Source organism: Sinocyclocheilus anshuiensis, unplaced genomic scaffold (genome assembly GCF_001515605.1).
Source record: "Sinocyclocheilus anshuiensis isolate Anshui unplaced genomic scaffold, SAMN03320099.WGS_v1.1 scaffold815, whole genome shotgun sequence".
In the NCBI taxonomy this organism is placed as follows: Eukaryota; Metazoa; Chordata; class Actinopteri; order Cypriniformes; family Cyprinidae; genus Sinocyclocheilus; species Sinocyclocheilus anshuiensis.
This window is the reverse complement of record NW_015549621.1, coordinates 526532-548437: the sequence shown is the minus strand read 5'-3', so window position 1 is coordinate 548437 and position 21906 is coordinate 526532. Positions and strand designations below refer to the sequence as shown.

At 36.8% G+C, this 21906-nt stretch overlaps 1 protein-coding gene across 1 annotated transcript in view; it reads left to right on the top strand.

Annotated features, from left to right (window-relative positions):
- Nucleotides 1-2932: 2932 nt before the first annotated feature.
- malrd1 (MAM and LDL receptor class A domain containing 1) overlaps nucleotides 2933-21906 on the top strand; it is a 31668-nt gene continuing 12694 nt past the window's right edge. Inside the window, exons 1-18 of the mRNA XM_016448381.1 lie at nucleotides 2933-3098; nucleotides 3725-3859; nucleotides 4186-4274; nucleotides 5380-5553; nucleotides 5662-5758; nucleotides 9625-9762; nucleotides 10208-10360; nucleotides 10865-10970; nucleotides 11143-11510; nucleotides 11623-12056; nucleotides 14595-14682; nucleotides 14869-15048; nucleotides 15441-15600; nucleotides 15735-15891; nucleotides 16105-16215; nucleotides 17307-17520; nucleotides 17897-18144; nucleotides 20676-20925. Of these exons, the coding sequence (XP_016303867.1) occupies nucleotides 2933-3098; nucleotides 3725-3859; nucleotides 4186-4274; nucleotides 5380-5553; nucleotides 5662-5758; nucleotides 9625-9762; nucleotides 10208-10360; nucleotides 10865-10970; nucleotides 11143-11510; nucleotides 11623-12056; nucleotides 14595-14682; nucleotides 14869-15048; nucleotides 15441-15600; nucleotides 15735-15891; nucleotides 16105-16215; nucleotides 17307-17520; nucleotides 17897-18144; nucleotides 20676-20925 (3268 nt within the window). The remainder of the gene's footprint in view (nucleotides 3099-3724; nucleotides 3860-4185; nucleotides 4275-5379; nucleotides 5554-5661; nucleotides 5759-9624; nucleotides 9763-10207; nucleotides 10361-10864; nucleotides 10971-11142; nucleotides 11511-11622; nucleotides 12057-14594; nucleotides 14683-14868; nucleotides 15049-15440; nucleotides 15601-15734; nucleotides 15892-16104; nucleotides 16216-17306; nucleotides 17521-17896; nucleotides 18145-20675; nucleotides 20926-21906) is intronic.

The window sequence follows — 21906 nt, the reverse complement described above, 5'->3', positions numbered from 1 at the left end:
TAAATTTTAAGGCATATAATTGCATTTTATAGACTACATCATGCGGTGAGTTGTTGCCACTGATCGATCTATCTATCTATCTATCTATCTATCTATCTCTCTCTCTCTATATATATATATATTTATGTATCCCTGTTTTCATATTCAAACACAATGCAGCTCTTCCATCTCTGTCAATTATATAAATTTGCTCAGATTAAATAATTGTCATTATTGCCAGTAGCTGAGTGTTAACTGATTAGTGTTCAGCCAAGTGTGATGAAATTCATGCTCATTTACAAAACATTTTGGTTGCTTCAATATTCATGGTGGTTTACTGAGATGCATGTAGTTTCCACCTCTCTGTGCTGCAAACACTGCAGCCTGGATAATATGATCAAATCACAGTTATATTTAGATGACTGGTGCACAGTGACACACATCTGTTTGAGTATAAGGGTCAGCTCTGCTGACAGAGAGAATAAAAATGGTTTTCCTCAAACACTTTTTGAAAGCTTCATTCATCCAGGTGTTGTTGGCAAGTAATGAAAAATGAGCTGCATGTAGATATTTTCACAGACAATGTTAAAGTACTCTAATTACCAACCATTTCTACCAGTTTTCAGATCCTATAAGTGACAGTAGACAAACCACTTGTAATTTTATTTTATTTTATTTTTTCAAATAAGTCATAATTTTAAAAAGGGGGTCAATCATTTACATTTATTTGGTTTTGTATACTTTTGTACTAGTATTAATCTCTGGAAGTGCGTTTTTAAAAAGTGTAAGCAAAAAAAAAAAAAAGTGTACCTATACTATAAACTACACTGTGTGACTAGCCTTTAATTAAAAATCTGCTTTTGTTTTTAAAATTTAAATGTAAAATTAAATTTGTTTTAATAACTTTAATTTAGTTTATTGAAACAACTGTTTTTGCTAAACGTGTACTTTGAATCAATATCTACACTTCATTTCCCCCTCCGTAGCATTCTTTTAAATGTATTAAAACATTTAACAGACCATTTGTAAAACTCCCCTTATAATTATAAACCTTAGATAGCTAATCGAGCAATTCAAGAAGCAATTTAAAATGGGAAAAGGAATGACCTTGCTGAGTTGATCATCTTTAGTATTTTGATCGAGAACATATGGTACTTTTAGCTCAAGCACGAGAGGAGTGATGCATGTGTCAAACTTCACTACCTCTTGTATTATTTCTTTTGTCAGAGTGAATAACATGCTTTTGGACCTAAAATCTGAACTGTAAACTGAAAACACAATAATAGTACTCATTTAAAAGTTATAATTTCAGGTACTGGAAGACCTGAATTATGTATTTTTGGACTATGGGTTCCTTGATATGGATGCTTTCCCAACTAATTTATTTGGATCATTGAGCAGTGAACACATAGTTGTAGTCTTAACAATTACTCCAAAATAACTAGACACACTTGCCAGTAAAAGACATATTGAGGTTAAACCACCAACAGAGAAAGAGGATCTGAGAGTGCCTGACTTACTTTCTTACTTCTGCAAAACACAAAAAGCAGATAAAACTGTTTGGTAACCAAACAGTTTTGATGAGTATTGACTGGACAAAAAAAAATTAAAATATCAGAAGTCAAACATAATTTTGTTTTTGGGGCTGGACTACCAATTTGGTTGTCCAGTTGCAGATGTGGAGAACATTTGGGGAACTGTTTGAAAACAATCATTCAAAAAAGAAGGACGATGAACAATTTTCCTTAATATTGCTAAAATGTCCACCAGAGTGTATGTAAATGCATGAAAGCTTATTTAAAGACCAAAGATCAATGCTGAATACACTGTCTGTCTTCTGCTGTGTTGTCTGTCTTGGCGACTGACATAATAATTAGTGTCCATTAAGTGAGAACACAGCCACTTAAATCTCCCAGCACTGACAATCAATAAACCCAATTAATCACATAGACCGAAAGTGACATCCCTGGCGACACAAGATTTGTTCTTCAGTTGGACTATTAAGGATTTGTGTGTCTTAAGACTCCATTATTACCACCCGCACTCTCTGGATCAGGAGGATTATTAGTATAGTCACCTTCTATTTGACCAGCTATTATCCTACAATAGCCCATTTCAGCTAGGTAACATCTTTAGAGGGATGTCAAGTTTATCAGTAATGATGTGGGACTGATAAAAAAAAAAAAAATCCTTAATATTTATTATAAAAAAATGTATTATTATTTGATCCCTAATTATTTATTCTTATTTTTAAGATTGAGTTCTTTTGTGCGTGAAGGTCATTCTGATATTATTATGGCCAACAGAGCTTCTCTTCTATCACACCCCATTAATGATTTTGAATTTTAGTCATTGATTCATGAAACGTGAAATTATAGCTGAATGAACATTTGTTAAGTCGGTGCAGGACAGAGGGTGGAACTAACACAACTGATTACTTTGCCATCTTATTTTTAATTCAGTGCTGTTTCTTTAAACTGAAAATGAAGGAAATTTAGATAGCAAAAATTTCTTTTAACACTCGTTTAAATTGCTTTTTATGTTTTCACCTAAATGTGTTTGTTTAACTCAAGCATGTAAACTTGGTTTCATATTGCACAGAATATCATGTCTTGAAATAATAGATTACATTTTACTGCCACTTTATCTCCAGCCAATTGCATGGAGTTTGACACACAGTTTGACATCATGTACACACACACACACACACACACACACACGATACATAATGAAAGAAAGCAGAGCTATTGTGTAACAGCCATAAAGTCATTTGCAATAGTGTTCTGTGAGACGCGGCTGTCCATAGCACAAAGTCGTGGTTATACAGTACACCGACACTCTTTGGATTTGAAGGATTTATGTTTTGTAGATACTGAGGTGTGAGTGTGTCTGTCTGTGTTTGTGCTTACATGTAGATCTGAATGAGCTACTGAATTGTATGTCGGAGAGCTCAATGAGGGCGTGTGTGCAGGCCTCATTTCTGCTGTGTGTCCTGGCGAGTGTATTATCTACGCCATGTCTGCCTGAGGAGTTTACTTGTGCGAGAGGCGGCTGTGTATCTGAGGAGCATGTATGTGATTTCAGAGAGAACTGTGAAGATGGCAGTGATGAGACAAACTGTAAGTATTAGTCTGTACATTTTTCAATGTCTTATCTGCTCTTGTATTTGTACATGTTTTCTGTGCTTGTGCAGGCAATTCTTTGACAGTAATGGTCCTTTCTTTTCCTCTCTGTTGACAACATGATTTTAAATGCCCCTAAAGGCCCTCATTTGTAAATAGTGAGATTTATGGCACGCTCATAAAAGGGGCACACTGGGAGGACTTACAACAGTGCTTTTGTAATATTGATTAAAATCTTCTAGGGCTTTTAAGAGGCAGAACATTACAGAATTGAGGTTGATGTATTAGGGTTGACCTCTGCTTTTGTTTTGCACCCTCATCCGTTTAATGATGCTAAGAAAAGATTTTCCATTAGCATTTTCATTTTCATCATGACGTCCATGTAAACACAGAACATTTATTCTGTATACCTATAATATATATTATACAACTTGGATTTCCTTATTTTGCATCTCCTGAATCTACTTTGTGACAATAGATTTTCAGTCAAGCGCCTATTAAATGCGTTGTGATGGATGGCATGTTTGTAATGGTGTCCCTGTAACAGATTTTAAATGATTAGCAGACAGCAGTGTTTATTTTACTGTAATGGCCTGATATAGCTTTGAGTTCCTCTCATATAGGTTCACAGTTTGTGAGATGTGACTTTGAGGAAGGTTTCTGTGGTTTTCAACTTCAAAATGAACATCATGTTTGGATAAGAGGATCAGGTTTGAGCTGTCCTAGTACCAAGGCAGACCACAGAGAAAATGTTACTGGTAAGACAGTTCATCTTATACCTGTATGGATACTACTTAACTCTATAAAGCCTACTGTTTCAAATTTGATACATGAATTCTAAGGCCTTTAATTATCAACATGGTCAAACGTTTCTAAAAAACCTGTTGTACACAATCTTCTACATGCCTTCCACCCTACGACTGATAGTACATGCTAAATTCCGAAAATTGCATATTTTTTGCATATCAGTTTGGGGTTTTTTCTCCCTGAGTGTAAGCACGATATTCACACTATACAATACTTAGGTTTAGTTTTATACTGAATTTCCTAACTTCTCAGGACACTATTTATTCTCTTTTGTCAGGTCACTGCCTCTATATAAACTCAAAAAATGGAGGAGGAGTCACCGCTGAAATATACAGTCCTCACTTCCAGCCTTCACAGACATGCTGGGTACAGAAAAACATTACTAAACATCTTTTGGTGTTGTATTTAATTGTCTAATTAGTACTTTAACTCTGATACCACATAAATCAGTAGTCTATTTCCTAAACCACCATCTGCTTTTTAAAGCAAGCTATCAAAACACGAATTTCCATGATATGTACACTACTGTGTGATAGAGCTTTTATACAACTGTTCAATAAACCATACATGAATATGTACTTACATTTTAGACAATACATAATACTTGTTTTTTTTTTTGCTCCACCAATGAAAATAGTTCAGAATGAAGCCACAGCAGATTCACTGTTTATGAACAAATCAGTTGAATGAATGATTCTATGATTTACTCTGATTTAGTTCCTGAATGAATAGGTTCACTGAATGGCTCACTCATATAGGCACTTATCGCCACTTACTGATGTAGCAATGTAAAACCTGCAAACAGATTTGCTGACAAACAGTCTGACTCGAACTAACACAGACAAGCTGAGTAATATAAACAGTGAAAAGTCCCAGTCTCAAATTATATAGCCTATTAAAAAATTATAAGAGCGATTTTAGTAGTTCAATAAATGAACCAATGCAATATGTTTGTTTTTGACAAGAAAGACACAGTGCCGAGTTTACCACAAAACATAAGCAGTATCTTGTTAATTGCTTAGCTCAAGCCCTCGATTATGTGCGTAGAACACTTATCCACTGCCACGGCTACACACTCTTATTGACAGCAGAGAGTTATGCATAGGCTGTCAGAGCCCTGACACAGTGGGTAGTGCATTCACTCTTTGTGATCTATGGTTTTAGATTCTCTGTTATGGTGTAATTCACTTTGAGTGCTTCTCTGCTTAAACAAAAATGAGATGACATTGAACTTGGCAGTAAGATGCAATAACATAACCTCACTTTACAAAAAAACTGCTTTGAGTATGAGATGCTTTCAGCATTAATTTAGTCTCAATTGGCCAAATATGTGAATATCTTTAATGTTTCAGCTTAAAGTTCAACATGTGTAATGAAGCGAGCAATGCACCGCTCGAATCCTTTGTTCACATAACACATTCTTTTGAAGATTTATATTTTCTCTCTCTTTGTTGTCCTTTCCGTTGAACAGCTAACTTTCTATCAGCATATTGGGATGCTGGCAGGGGCTTTGCAAGTTCTGATCCAGTTCATATCTTCAGGAGAGATGCAGGAGGTTTGGTTTCTTTCTGCCTCCAATCCTGATCCATACAATCTTCCCTGGATGCGAAGAGTGGTGGTGTTAAACAGCAGAGAGGAGTTTAAGGTTGGTGGGGTTATGTGTGTTTGGGGGAAGGGGTATTATTATTTGAACTTGTGAAGTAAGTATGGTGTGTAGTTCAGTCAGTAACACAAAATCACTGTTAATTTACAGGTTGTGATTAGAGGATTGATATTCTACAGCAGTGACCCATATGCAGTTGTAGCAATTGATGATGTGTCCTTCAGCAGAGGATGTGTGGCAGCAGTAGGTGGGTAAACACTAATATGCCTTTTCATGGGTGATTTTTTTTTTTTGCAAATCAGTCTGCACAGTCTGGACAGATTCAGGGTGCCATGTTTATCCAATAAGGCTGTCTAAATCCAAAAAGGGATTGTTCACCTAAAAATCACATTTCAGAAATCATTTACTCACCCTCATGTCGATACAAATCTGCATTTCTTTTGTGGAACATCAGTATCAGTATAAGTCAGGGGCATCGCTAGACCCTTTTTACTGGGTCATGAGCCCAGTACAAAATTACAGATAATTCCTTATACGTCAGTGGAATTGACGTCTACTGACCTGAGAATCATTTTGTGGGATAATACTTCAGCAATCAAGTCACATGTGTTTTCTATCAACTGTTTAGAATCAGAACTAGCAATGCCAGATTCACGAATTAATCACTTTTGATCTAATCGGTCGAACTGGTTTGCAAAAAGCGCTGCATTCGGCCTCTGAAGGGCACTTTGGGACATGACACCATATTGAAGGGTCGTTCCAAATAGAAGTGCTCAGAACTGGCTACTTCAAAGGGCCTTTCAGAATGAAGGATTTCAAAGGATACAACTGATGGATACTTTGCTCCCATGATTATTTGCGCGATGCAGTCATATTATAATTATCAAATTATCTTGAATCCTCCACATAGTATTTTAGGTTTCATCTGGGACAGAGGATATTCTGTCCTTACTTAGATATTCAACTGCAGCAAGCCCACTGATCTGCCACTTAACATTATATTGAGCAAAACCCAACACAACGATAGATCTACAATATTAAACTGATATCCATTCACACATAGGCTTATCGCGTGTTAGTTGTGGGTGGCTTACTATCCAACAAGCTACCAAACAAGCTAGGTAACATTATAATCGCTAACATAGCGGACTCATGGAAAAATACATCGGCTATCATTATTGCTTTGTCATGACTAATTTATTAATGACTCAGCATCATCTGTATTAAAGATAAAAGAATCACTTCATCTGATGTTTAAAGAGAATAAAATAGCCTTGACAGCCGACTTACTGGAGCCCCACAACTATTGAAGAACTGTGTTCTCTCTCACCGGACTTGTGTGTGTGGGTGAGGTAAAAGGGGAAAGCAGGGAGTGGACCAAAGCACTGTGCAGCAAGGGAGGGAGGACTCAAAATGTTTCTAAACTTAAAATGCTTTTTTTTGGTTCGCCCTATTTGCGTTTGTATTGTTTTTGCGTTTGTGCACAGCAAAAACCCCAGTGTTAAATTAACTCTAATAATGCATTATTTATCGGCTTTAAGATATCGGCCAAATTTTCTTATCGGGCCGATACCGATAACAGAAAAAATTAGCATTTATCGGCCGATACCGATATGGTGGCCGATATATCGTGCATCCCTAGTTAAAGTTAATAGTTAATAGATAATTAAGTGCTTAATTGAATGATGATTGACCATTAGTGAAGACACCTAATATTAACAAGTAGAATCACTGAAGGAAAGAGTCGACATTTTAAAGTCACCATTGTGGTGGTAAGTGTTTACTTTTGTTGGACTCCTGACCCTTGACTTTTAAAATATTTTTTTCTGCCTGCTTTAACTGTGTGTTTATAAAACACAGTTTAACATTGTTGAGTGTGGACTCAAATAAACTCTGTTTGGGTGGTTGCTGTGTATTGGACAACCCTCAGATGGGGAAGGACCTGAACTATACTAGAAAAGTAACCCCATGTGTACATTTAAATATACTCCTGGAACTTTAAAGGGGTCATATGATGCTATTTTCAAAGATCATTATTTTATGTTTTAGGTTTAATAGAATATTAGCATGATTTAATGTTCAAAAAGCATATTATTTTTCACATACTGTATATTATTGTAGCCCCTCTATGTCCAGTTTTTCTAAAACGTGTCGATTTCTAAAAAAAAAAAAAAAAACCTCCTTACAAAAAGCTCAGTGTGTTCTGATTGGCCAGTTGACCCAGTGCATTGTGATTGGCCGAACATCTCAAGAGTGTATCAGAAATGTAACGTCCATTACCATAATAACGAGCTTCGGCTTCCAAAGATTAATAATGTTGTCAGTTTTACCATATCAGTTCGAGCCCAAACCAGACTCTGAGCATGTAGATAACCAAGCCGATCGATCGGAACCAACTTTCCTAGTGCGACTTACAAAAAGACGAAAGTATCAGAGTGGTAAAAGCTGCACGTGACGAAAGAAAACACGTAGTGCATCTATGTTTGTCATCATTTCGCCGGCAGTTAAAATCAGAGAACAGAGGACACTATGTTTGTAAACATAAATCCATCTCTGCACTTGTGAACGTAAGAACAACAAACAATATGCATTACTCTACACTTCACCAAACTCCGGATTTGAACAGTCAATAGCAAATAATAAAACATAATTACGGGCTCTGATTCTGAAGTGCCAGAAATTCCTAACAAAGTTGGAATTGCTCCATTTTTTTAGAAACAGTCTTTGTGCACAGCCGGCCTTGTACTCTCCCAGGGTCAGGAAACTGTCCTCCATAAAATGCGCTGCACAAACATGAACATTTGGGTTGTACTCTTCTGGACAGTGTTGTGAATAAATCGTAACCACTGATTCCTAATTGTATCCACTTTCTGAAGGCCAAATAAAGTACTTTTGCATAGAAACCGAAACACACAGAATCTCCACAACATGGCGGCAACAACACTACTACAATACCCAAAACCAAACCATGCCTTCTTTCTTTGCGCATACATTTGGGCCACATTATGCAAATATTTCCACATAGTGACGTAGGTATGTGAGGGAGAATTTGATTGAGGCATTTTCAGGAGGTCTCGATCAGCCTTCTCTTTTAGATCCTTAAATCCTTTTGTGGGAGACTTTGAGCTTTGTAACTTTGCAGATCTTATACATGCACAAACAGCTACATAACACACTAAAGAAAAGATAAACAATGCAGGTTTATTTGCATAGCCTTCTTTGCTTATATTTACCAAGGACATTATCCAGTATGTATGAATATGCTCCTCCTTCCAATAGCCATGTTTGGGTCATAATATAGCTGTTTGTAAAGGCAAAAATATGAAGTTATATGATGGCTTTGCTCACTGATATGAAATTTCGGAAGGGTGTGAGGTGCAGAGAGCTCAGAAGATATGCAGGAATATAAAGCTTTAAATAAGTTCTAATACATTTACAGCCTGTGCTGGATGGATTGGGACACCAGAGGGACAATAGTGACAGGCAGAAGGGAACTTCAGCATATTTCTAATTTACAGTTCAGCCCAAGATAGAAAGAGGGAGAGACATCAGTTACATTTTTAATTTTAGTGTATGCATAAGTGCCATGACAAAATCATGGTGTGGTTTTATTATCTTCTGAAGATTTTATAGGTCTACATTTTAAGATGTAATTGCTGACACAGCTTTGCAGTAAGTCAGTAACTTTTATTTTACATATATAAGTCACATACATATTTGTTACATACAAATTACATATTTGTCACAAACAATGCTTAAATGTTTATAGGAAAAGATAATCATACTTTATTTTCCTCCATAAATACAGACCTGCACAGAACAGAACAAGGCTGATTGTATATTTTCTTTGACCCAGTGTTTCAAAGGGAGGTTTATGTGTTTAGTTGTAAATGTGTGTGTTACGATACTGCATTATTGTGATTTATTTCAGCCATACCCTGGACAATCAGATTAATCATAATAATGTGCCCATGTTCAGATCTACATGACTCCGTTAATAGAGGTGATAATGCAGGAAGGAGCTCTAGCCACTCTTCACTTTATGAGTCCCATCTTGACCTTTTGCTTACCTTTTCTATGAAATATGTATTTTGGCTTTATTGTTTTCTCCAGAGACTGACATCAAGGCACCTCTTCCAGCTCAATGCCTCCCATCTCAGTTTTACTGTGGGGAAAACGTCTGTGTAGATGGGGTGAAAGTGTGTGACTTTTCATTAGATTGCCCCAATGGAGAGGATGAGGCCAAATGTTGTGAGTATCCACCTTATCTTTAACGTAACCTTGTGTAGGGCCATTTGTAAATTGAATGTGCAAGGCTTCAGGTGTCATTCATGTACAGTTATTTTTACTGTAGAAATAGTTTACTTCCACATTGCAAAATAAAAGACTGGAGACTCAAAGATCAAAACAGCTTAAAGCTGACATGATTTCACTGGAACATGAGCCATGTCACTGTTTTCTTGACAAAGATTCTGCGTAGGTGTTTGATAAAAAAAGATCACCCATAAATGAAATTTCTGTCATCATTTACTCACCTTCATGTTGTTACAAACCTACTGTATATGGCTTTCTTTTTCCTTGGAACATAATTAAGATATTCTGAAGGTTTGAACTGTTTTGTCTATATTTTGAAGGGTGGTTTTATTCTTTCATTTATTGTTTCACTATTATTTCATAATGTTAATTTGACTTTCAGCAGCACAGTGTGATTTTGAGTCTGATTCATGTGGCTGGTATGAGGTTTTCCAGAGTGATGGATTTGAATGGGCGAGAGGCTCAGCTAATGGAGTCGCCATAGATTATCCGGACCAAACACCACCCCAGGACCACTCTACTAATACAAGTGCAGGTGAGGGCATTGACATAAATACACAGACTAAATAAGTCATGAAATGATTTTGTCTCATATTTAATTTATACTCTCACTCACAAAATATGCTAAAACTGTAGATCTGACCTATAAACCACATCCACTTATTCCATGTGCACATTTCATAACTTTTCAGTTTCTCCATGAAGAACCTTTACTTAGTTTGCATTAGCACTGAAATTTTTTTTTAAATCCTACTTAACTAATAATGGTTATCTAGTGTAAACTGTGTGAGAATTAGGCTAGTTCATTTCAATTTTAGTGCTTTGCAAAGGAAAAGTAGTGTTTTTTTTCATAGTTCCATTGCTAAATATCTGTTAATGTTTATCATATTATTTTAAATGTTTATTTTAATTGAATGATTTTTAAAAATGTCACATAATCTACTTATAGTTTAAAAACAACAATGTATAATATAATATTACATGTTCAGGATTCTGTTAATACCTTTTAATGTTTTACTATCCTTTTCTACTATCCTAGGCCACTTCATGTTTATTTTCAAGAAGAGCAGTAGGCTTTCCCAGCAGGCTTTACTGCGCAGTCCTACATTCCAGCAAGCAAGTTCAGATTGCATCATGACCTTCTGGTAAGGCTCTGATCTTGCTTAGTGAAATTCATTCATTAAAAATCAATTAAAATATATGTTAATATTTGCAAAAAAACACAAATCACAAACAATATTATTCACTGCTTTACAGTATATTTTCTAACATTCAGTGTTTAGATTTTAATATTTACATTGATTGTTTTGCTTACAGGCACTATAATTCTGGCCATTCTGTTGGTGCTGCTGAAATGCATCTGGTGATAGAGGACTCAGACAGCATCACTATGCTTTGGCAAACACTTTACAACCAAGGTAACCAGTGGCACCCTGTAATCATCCAGATTGGAAGGCAGACCAGGCCTTTCCACATCTCATTTGCAAAACTGAGCCTGGCTGTGTATGAAGGAGTCTCCGCTCTAGATGATTTTATGTTCCATAACTGCTCATTGCCCAAGGCTGTGGAGATGTGCCCAACTCCTAATCACCTTCACTGTGGCCGGAGCAAAGCATGTGTGGACTATTTTCAGATCTGTGACCTGATCGATGACTGTGGAGATGGAACAGACGAGGAAAACTGCTGTCAGTATATTGGTGGAGTTTTAAATGGTCACTAAACAGTTTATATTGTTTGATGTTAGCAGTCTCTTTTTTTTGGCAATCGGTTTACAGTGATCTTTTCTTCTCCTATCAGCGCCAGAGCTAATGTGTGACTTTGAGGAAGATCTGTGTAGCTGGACTCAGGAACATGAGGAGGATATGTTTGATTGGACCCATATCCAAGGGCCCACTCCCACTTTCAACACGGGCCCATGGAAGGACCACACACGAGCCAGTGCGGATGGCCACTTCCTCTTTATCGAATCTTCAGAGCCACAGAAGTTCAAAGACACCGCCGTTCTTATCAGTCGGCCTTTTCTCCGAACTCCTCGCCTAGGTCCTGAATCCAAACCACCCTGTGTTTTCAGATTCCACTATCACATGTTTGGCCAGCATGTGTTTCATTTGGCCGTGTACATGCGCACACGTAACAGTGGGCGGGGGAACTTGTTGTGGGTTCGCTATGGTGACCAAGGCAACTTCTGGTACAGGAAGACACTGCTGATCAACAGTGCCCACCACTTTCAGGTGAGTTATTGATCAGAATTATGAGTACTGAAGTCTACAGGTGTAATGGTGTCCTTGTGTGCTGAATCCTTTGATTAACTGGCTGCTACAGCTTTAAATTTGGCACAAAAAGTGCCATTAAAGCTCATACATGTAACTCTGTTGATAATGCATGCACTAAAGACTGAGCAATCATATGGCACTTTTCCACTGCATGGTACAGTTCACCTTTGGGGGGTTTTCCACTTGCTACAGTAACTGGTACCTGGTACCTTTTTAGTACCACCTCGGTTGAGGTTCCAAGTGAACCATACCGTTACCAAAACGTGACGTGTAAACTCTGCTGATCACGGATTGGCCGGAGAGAATCGTCACTACCTACGTCACTGAACTTGCGACACAAACACAACAGAACCGCTAGATTTAAATCAGAGCATTGAGAATTTGCTGTGGGGCATATCCAACAACACCTATTGCAGCAATGCAAGTAGAGATAAACGAAATGCCGCTTTATATTAGAAGGCAACAGTTAATGGCTGTATATTGGACAAATCTTAAGAGTCAGGATGAGGTACATCCAACAAAGAAAATACTAGGAATATGTTGGGAACAAGGAATGAATAAACATAAGAGTTTTGGATGGGTTGTAGAAGAAGATATTAAGGAGATGGGGATAAACAATTATAGATGTATACCAAGAGTAATGTATCCACATAACCCCTTATGGATTCTTCCTCAGCCAGTAGTAGATTTAACATTACTGAAGATAAGACAGAGAGAAGGAAGTAATGAGATGGAAGTAATGAGAGCAAAGGAGTATTTAGGGCTTATGTATGGAAATAATACATAATGTGTTGATCACAAACTCATTCACTCAACCAATTTGTTCAAACGCATTCAGAAATTGTCACGGAACACTGAGAGGAGACAAGGTTAGATCCATGTGCAGAATGTTTATTCATGTACAAATAATCAGAACAGAACAAAAACGTGGCAAAGGGTAATTCAAAACACAGGGAACAAGAAACAGGACGTAACTAAATCAATACTGCCGCAGAGACAGACAGAGTGAGCATGGAATAAATAGGGATGGGATGATGAGTAAATTACCTACAGGTGATCATGATCAGAACAGAAAGACTAGCAAAGGACTATGGGAAACAGCGTTCAAAACATGTAAAAGTGAAATGGGAAGAGCACCCTCAAGTGGCCAGTCCAGGGCACCACAACCAGACACTGACAGAAATAGCTGAATTTGTTTGTGGTTTGTTTGGAGACATTTTCATTGGCAGAGCAGGAATAGACACATTTGTCAATTAGTAGCTTCAACTCGTGGCAACCCAGGAAGATTTTGCACGGAAAATCAAAAGGATGTGACGTGCCCCAAGAACCTTTCTTCTGTTCTATGACACATGCAATGAATGATTATAAAATGCTTACTCAGGTTAATGCTTAAAGAGGTATTCTGTACTGTAATGTCAACAAATCATGCAAAGAAAAGGGATTAATTCAAACTTATAGTCTCACAAAGTCAGATCTATAGTCTGTAGTCTCAAATATATGTTTTAATCAAACTATCATAACAGTGTGATTTTAATTATGTCATCTTTCGACATGATGCCAGTGAATTGCAGAGCTGGTGCAAACATATCCATGTCGCTATGACCAGATGCTTTCTTAACTGCTCTTTTCTCACTGCTGTCATTTTAGTTGTGTTTATTTTGTTATTGAGAGGAAAGCGTACAGAACATACTTACATATTCATGTATACACCACTCTCATCAGCGTGGACGCCATCTGAATATTCATTAACAGTATATCGCTGCAAAGGTGTTTCTAACTTTTTACTTCTAAGTGAAGAACAATGAAGAACACTGAAGGACCATGAATCACTTCAGTCTCTTGTACGTTATGTGTGCATGACTGCAAGCACAAGCAAGTTGCTGGCTGCAGTTCACTTAATGGCCACCTGTGTCGCTAATATCAAGGGCTTATGAATTCTACATATTGCCCCTTTAAATAAAAAATATAAAGGCAGTGGTACTTATTATTAGGTGATTCACTTGTTCTTAAAGTGGTCATATGATGCTGCTAAAAAGAACATTATGTTGTGTTATGCAAATCTTCCCACATCGTGACGTAGACATGTGGGGGCGTGTTAGAACGAGCCGTTTTAGGTAGGTGTGACTGACTCTTAACTTTTATAAAGAATATCTCTTTGGATTTGAGACTTTAGTCTTTGCAACTTTACAGATCTTCTTTATGCACCAAGAGCTTGTAACACTACAAAGAGAAAGGAAAAATTGAAATCGCATCATATGACCCCTTTAATGTGTAAATTTTAATGGTCTAGTAAGTGTTTTTTTTTTTTTTTGTAATAAAGTTTTACGCAGAAAGAAATTAATCAGACAAAGCATAACCAAAGCATACAGTATATGTGTTATGTCTACTGTAGTCCACTTATTTTTAGAACGTTGTTAGCACGTTGTTTGCCATCTGAAAAATATGCACGCTGCAAAAGAAAGATAGACTCTTCTTTCTTTCTTCTTGCTGCTACAGATTTTACTGGAGGGGACTGTTGGTGATGACTTCAGAGGAGATATTGCCATAGACGATCTGTCTTTCCTTGGCTGTCAGCCTTATGATGGTGAAGTAAAAATGACATGCAATTAGTTTCAGGTTAAAAACAAATAAATAAAAAAAACTTGTTAAAATTACATTCTTATTAGGACTGGTAGTGTCAATATGGATCCAGTTGCCTGTTTCAGGATGCCCTTAAGCTAAAATTCTTGGTTTTAATGTAGTTATGTGTGTATATCTTTGTACACTGTAGGTGAATTACCCTCAAAGGAGCCCAGCACCTTTGCCCCCATCCCCACCTTGTCAGCAGCACCCCCTCATAGCTGCCCTTCTGACCAGTTTGTGTGCTCAACTACAAGAGAGTGTGTGAGCCTCAGTCAAGTGTGTAACTTCACACCAGACTGCTCCGATAGCTCTGATGAAGAGCACTGTGGTAGGCATCTCGTTTATCTAATACTTTAATTGAGCAAGGATGGATTAAACTGATCAAAGGTGACAGTAAAGACGCTTATAATTTTACAAAATATTTTTATTTCAAACAATTGCTTTCTATTCATCGAAGAATCCTGATTGATAATAATAAAAAATGTTGTTCTGAGCAGGAAATCAGCATATTACAATGATTTCTGAATGATTAAGTGACCCTGAAGACTGGAGTAATGATGCTGAAAATTCAGATTGGCCATCCCAGGATTAAACAACATTTTAATATATATTCAAATGGAAAACCGTTATTTTAAATTGTAATTTATAATATTTGTAATATATTTAAATTGTAACCGACCCCAAACTATTCATCCATCTGACTGTTTTCTCTGTCCTCAGTGAAGCAGCATTGTGATTTTGAAGGGGATGCTTTTTGTGGATGGTATTTAAGTGTCCCAGCCACTCCTGTTCCTCCTCATGCCTTTCGCTGGCAGACAGGACAAGGGGAGAATATTCACCAAGGAGAACAGAACCACAGACCTGCTAATGACCACACACTGTGAGCAATAAACAGCATCATTTATTGGAATGTGTTTGTGCTTTCGTTTATAAATGCATGGTCAGGTTTACATATATTTTGCTGTGTTTTTGCTTTACTGTGTTTACTCATCTGTACACGTGTTCGTTTTGCAGTGGTTCATCAGAGGGTTGGTATATATTTGCGGACAGCTCCAATGGAGGATATGGTCACACCACTGATCTCTTGACTGCTCCCATTAAAATAACAGGGCCCCAGTGCACTCTTGTGTTCTGGTATCACATGAGTGGCTTTACTGTTGGAACGTTGCAGGTGCAGTTATCCAGAAATTATGAATATAATTGTTATTCATTTGCTGCACTGGTAACCCATGTCTAGAAAACATCCAAACATATTATTAACGTGACAGAATAAATTTCATGCTTCATTTAGTCTTTCATTGTGCTCAAAGTCTAAAATGGTTGGAAGGATTTTCCAGAGAACAATTTGCAGTTTGTCACAACAGTCTCAAAACTCTATGTGCAGGTCTTCATCAAATCAAGTGCTGTCACACATGAAGTTTGGTCCCAAAATGGTAACCAAGGCAACCGCTGGAGGCGGGGCGAGGTCTTCATAGGAATCTGTCATAACATCCAGGTCAGTGTTTCTGTTTTGTGAGGACAAATAAATACTTCTTCAAAAAGTAAATAAATGAAAATAAATGTGAAAATACATTTTCAAAAAGAAGTTTTTGAATGTCCAGTTTTTTCCCCTTTGGTTCTCCAGTTGTGCCTAAACAACTGCAAATAATACACCAACAGGTACTGTCAGTCAACCACATTACTGTTCAAATGTCTGAGGTCAGAAAGATTTGTTTTTATAAAATTATACTTTTTAGCAAAGATGCATAACTGAATAAAATGGCAATAAAGACAATTATAATGTTGCCAAAAACTTTTAAATAAATTCTGTTCTTTTTATAGAATAGAAAACCTTCTATTCTTGGAATAAAGCTAAAAAAGTATCATGGTTTGCACAATATTATTGTTTTTACTGTAATTTTAATCAAATGAATGCAGCCTTGGTGAGCATAAGAGACTTCTTTCAAAAAAACAACCCCAAACCTTTGAACCATAATCTGTCAACCAGGTAAACAAATTTTATAATATTTGTTTAAAAAAATGTTTTACATTTCATAAAGGTGATCAGAGGAGAACTGTATGTGTTTAGTATTCCTGAAATGTGCAGTAAAATGTTAAGTGTCAAGCTGATGTTTGGACTGTTGATGCTTGATCAGAAATATCATGACCTTTTCTCCATCTGGCCCTTGCATTATTAATATTTATCAACACTTCTTATATATAAACACTCTGACAAGTTCTCTTCATTGTGCTAGATACTTCATGACACCCTCAGTCATTAGTGCTGACTGCCCTTTTGCTGTGTACTATCAAGGGCCTTAGTGCAGCAGCTCTTAAGCACTTCCAATTCACAATCTCTACATGTATATTTTTCTCTTTTAGTGTTTCACACATATACTTGTTTGTGCTTTTCTTTTAAGAGAATCAATCGATTTTGAGTGACAGCTTTTCACATTAGTCTGTTTACCTGACTTGTCTCATAGAGTAAATGTGTGCTTTGATTTGTGCATTTGACTATGCAGCCGTATGGAAAGTACTGTGGAGTAAATGAAGATGTTTACTGCAGTTTAAAAGCATGCATATTTTGGTTTATGAATGTATCAATAGGTGGGTCTTCGAGCCAAGAGAGGCATCAGCTACATGGGGGATATTGTTGTTGATGACGTGGCATTTGTGGACTGTGCCCCTCCAATAACGTCAGATCTTCCTTGTGCTAACAACAAGTTCATATGTGCCAATGGTCACTGTATCTCTGAGGACAACTTGTGTGACTTTATTGATCACTGTGGAGATGGCTCAGATGAGAATCATTACATATGCAGTGAGAAACAAATCTATCATCCTCTTCCCTGTCACTTGTAACACAGATGTTTTCAACTGTATTTCAGTGGTCAGTCACAGAATTTGTGTATGGAATAACTTTACACCTCACATACTGTATTGAATGTATACGACCGTATTTGTATTTTGACCGTAAATGTATATTGCATGTACAGTCGTGTTTGTTTTAAAGGGTTAGTTCACCCAAAAATTAAAATACTGTCATGATTTACTACTTTCCAAACATGTATGATGGTTTTTAGTTATGTGGAATACAAAAGAAGATTTTGAAAAACATTTTGAATTTTCTTTTTGTCCATACAATGTAAGTCAGTGGGCTCCAATATTTAACAATATTCATGTTTTTTTTCCCCCAGAGGGATACAGCGGTCGCTGCAATTTCGAATTTGACCTTTGCTCCTGGAGACAGAGCCAAGATGATGACTTTGATTGGTTGATAAAACCAGGAAATATGCACACACATGGGACTGGGCCATCCACTGATCATACCCTCCGTAAACCATCAGGCCACTACTTATATCTAGATGGGTCCTTCCCACAGACAACTGGACATACTGCCCAAATTCAAGGACCTCTTTTCCACCACTGCAGCAAAGACTGCAAAGTAAGTGCTCACTGGTGTTTTTATGTGATTAATTCACTGAAGTCCAGGATGAGTTAGTACTTGCATTATATTCAGTTCAATACTATGAAAACAATCAACAAAAAACAGTATTGACAGGAATGATAAATGTGACATTTCCATAGACTTGATCAGTGGTACATGCTTTTTGTTTTTCCTTGTTCATATGTCCCTGCTGCTTCCTTTTATTCATGGAAAACTGATATTTGTTTGATAAGATCAGCATCTTTGACATCTGTGGTGCAGATGTCACCAACAACATCAGTAAACTATTTGCAGAAGTTTACAGTTGGTAGTTTCCTATTTTCAAAAAGGATTTTTGAAGGTTTATGGAAGCATTAATTAAACCGACTGACTATATTCAATCCTATTAATTGGCTTAGAAAGAAGAGTAATTTACTGAAAGTAGTTTTATTTTTTTAAAGTGAATTTTCAATAAATAGTATTTCTTTGTAAGTGGGTAGGAACTCTTTTTTTTACTGAAAAGATAATGGCAAATTTGTTTGTGGGTTTACATATTAGAACACAAATTTGAAATCTGGGCCTTTCTTCCCCCGGTTGGGTATTGGGCATTGGTTGGGTATTAATTCACAGTTTCATAGTAATACCCCTTTTAAATGTTTTTTTTTTCCAACTAAGAGGTAATGGTATACACAACAGTGAACATTGGAGTCAGCAGCAGTTCTGTAATGTCCCTGCTGTGAATGTCAAAAATCCCCCAGCACTGCATGTAGCCTCACAAAATGTTACAATGTAGCTGCCGATCATCTACCAGTCCAAAAAAGCTTTACCTCTACATAGTTTTATTCTACCTCCCTACAGCAAGGTGGCTTCTTGGCCCTGGACAATACAGAGGGATTCTTTAAATAATACTTGTGTTTTAAGGAAGGTTTTATAGATTGATCTTTTCAATTAGATCATTAGCACAATGAGGATATTTAATTCCCCTGCATTGCTGGATCCATAGCTTTTGCTGAATATAATGGGAGGAAGTGAATGCCACGGTTTGTCTCTGTTACTGTGAAGCACATCACTCAGTCATTGAGCCAGCCGGCAGCACTCAATCATCCTGTCAAACACACACACACACACACACACACACAAAATGTCTGTGTGAGAAAGAGGAGCACCTTTCAAAGCTCTCATCAGTTTGTGTGTGAAGGCAATCATGTTTCTGGATCTCCTCTAACTTGACAGACTGTGTTCATATTTTTTAGAGGTGTCTGTGTGTGAGATAATTAGCCCGTGGAGACTCATTTTCCCATTGTCCTCCCATTCAGCTTGCATCAATCAATCACAAGAAACAGTTGAAGAGGAGGAGTTTTTGTGTGTACTTGTCAGCCTTGGTTAGATGTTTTTAAAATTGTAAATTACAGTTAGGAACATACACGTTTTTTGTTGTTGTTTTTATATTTTGTGTCATATGCTTAGTGAAATTATAGCAAATTTGTGTGTGACAGAATCAATTGTCTGATCCTAAAAGGTCAGACTCTTCCACTAATTCACCAGTCAGTCAAACACTGACAGGAGTCATTTACACATACATACAGAAACGAAAGAAGAATATCAGCCACCATGACAAGCACAATCAATCAATAAAAGAGAAACCTTTCAAGACTCTCTTCCAAAGAGACACTGTCATGGCAAACTATCTTAGCAGATTCGCTAGTTTAGCTGAAGTGTATTATTGGTACAGCTGTAGACGGAGTCTGGAATTTAGCTGGAATTAGTCTAAATATTTTTTGGATTGGAATATAGTATTATATTGACAGATGATCTAAATGATTGAAACCAGCAGAAATGCATAAATGTCTTTATGAGAAAGTTTAATTGATTAATTGAAGGCATGGATGTGTTCAAAGTTTGGTTCTGACTTGAAGCCATCTATGTTGGCTGTGCAGAAATAGACAAACTATTTGGGAATATTGTATCTAAAATGTAAGTTCATCAGTATTAACTGTTGAATAAATAATATTAAACTAGTAATCGTACTGTTGGTCTAAACATCAGCGCTGCTGTGATTGTGGTATATTTGCGTATAATAGCTTATTAGTGTGTTATGTGTAAGCCAGGTTAAAGAGATGGGTCTTTAATCTAGATTTAAACTGCAAGACTTGAAAAAAACTTGGTTAGTAAGATTTATTTAAGAAATTAATAATTTCAATCAGCAAAGATGCATTAAATTAATCAAAATTGATAGCAAACATTTATAATTTTATATTTGTTTCTGTTTCAATTAAATGCTGTTCATTTAAAGTTTTTATTTAAGAATCCTGAAAGAACACATCACACTGTTTCCACAAAAATATAAAGCAGCAGAACTATTTTTTAACATTGATAATAATAAGAAATCAAATCAGCATATTGGAATGATTTCTGAAGGATCACTTGACACTGAAGAATGGAGTAATGGCTGCATGCTGAAAATTCAGATTTGCATCACAGTGATAAATTACATTTGAAAACATCATCTGTTTTTATGCATTAAAATATTTATCTATGTGTGTGTTTTCGCAGGATCCTGTCCACCAGGTTCTCTACAGTGTACCAATGGCAATTGCTACAAACGAGAGCAGAAATGTGACTTCACTGATGACTGTGGAGATGGAACTGATGAATTGGATTGTGGGACATCCTGCTCATTTGAACATGGCCACTGTGGTTGGAAAAGCAGCCCGGCAGACACCTTTAGTTGGGCTCGTGGTGTCGGCTCCATTCATATGATTAGACCTCCTCATGATCACACCCTTAAAAATGAAAGCGGTAAGACTATATGCCACTGCATATGTACAACAAAAATGCATGGATCTCACATGGAGGCCTAACCTTCACACCCACATAAGAAGCATATTGTAAATAACGTGTCTGCACATTGACATGACTTAAACAGATAGAAAGCAAACACTCCTGATCTGATACCGTTTTAAACCAGTGTAAGTATATTCACTCAAACAGTGTTCTAAACAACACTACTTCATAAATAACAGAGCATTCACAATGGTAATTGCAGTACATCCTGCACCTGCTACTTAGATGTTTGAAATAAGATAATTTATTTATGTGGAGATGTTTGCTCATCATCTGAGGTTGTGGGAATGGGATGATACTTGAACTAACTACTGTATCAGTAATTCAGCAAGTGAATTTTTGTTGTTTAACATATGGCCCTTTAATTTATGCATTTCACAAGTTCACCTGCATATCCAGTCATAATGAATTGATGAAATAATGAAAGAATTGTCACTGAGGTGGCTCAGTGACTGCTATATATGATAATATTTGACAGGACTGATCAGGCTCCTCCCAGACTTGCTTTTAGAAATACCCCTTTTTTTTATTAATACACCCAGTGCAATAAAAATGAAAATTTCTCATGCAAGCTATGAAGTCTTGCCAGTCTTAGACATGGTTTTATGATTTCAAGGCCCCATCTCTTCAGTGTAGCCTCCTTTATTGATTTGGTGCTCTGCTTCACTTTATCTCAGCAAGATATTTGTTATTAATAAAGTAGTTGTGAGCTTGAGATTCTGTGTATATCCTTTCATAAGCAAGGTTTTCTAGCATCAACAGAACTGTATGAGTCCCAAAATCCTGTGAAAGATACAGTAAGTGGGAAAGCCATGCTTGATGACAGTCAGAAGTTTTAGCAGAGACCTATAGATTACAATTGGCAGTCCTATATTTCTATTATTTCTGACTCAAATAGCATGCATGATTTCAGTTTAGCTTCATCCCTGTTTGAGT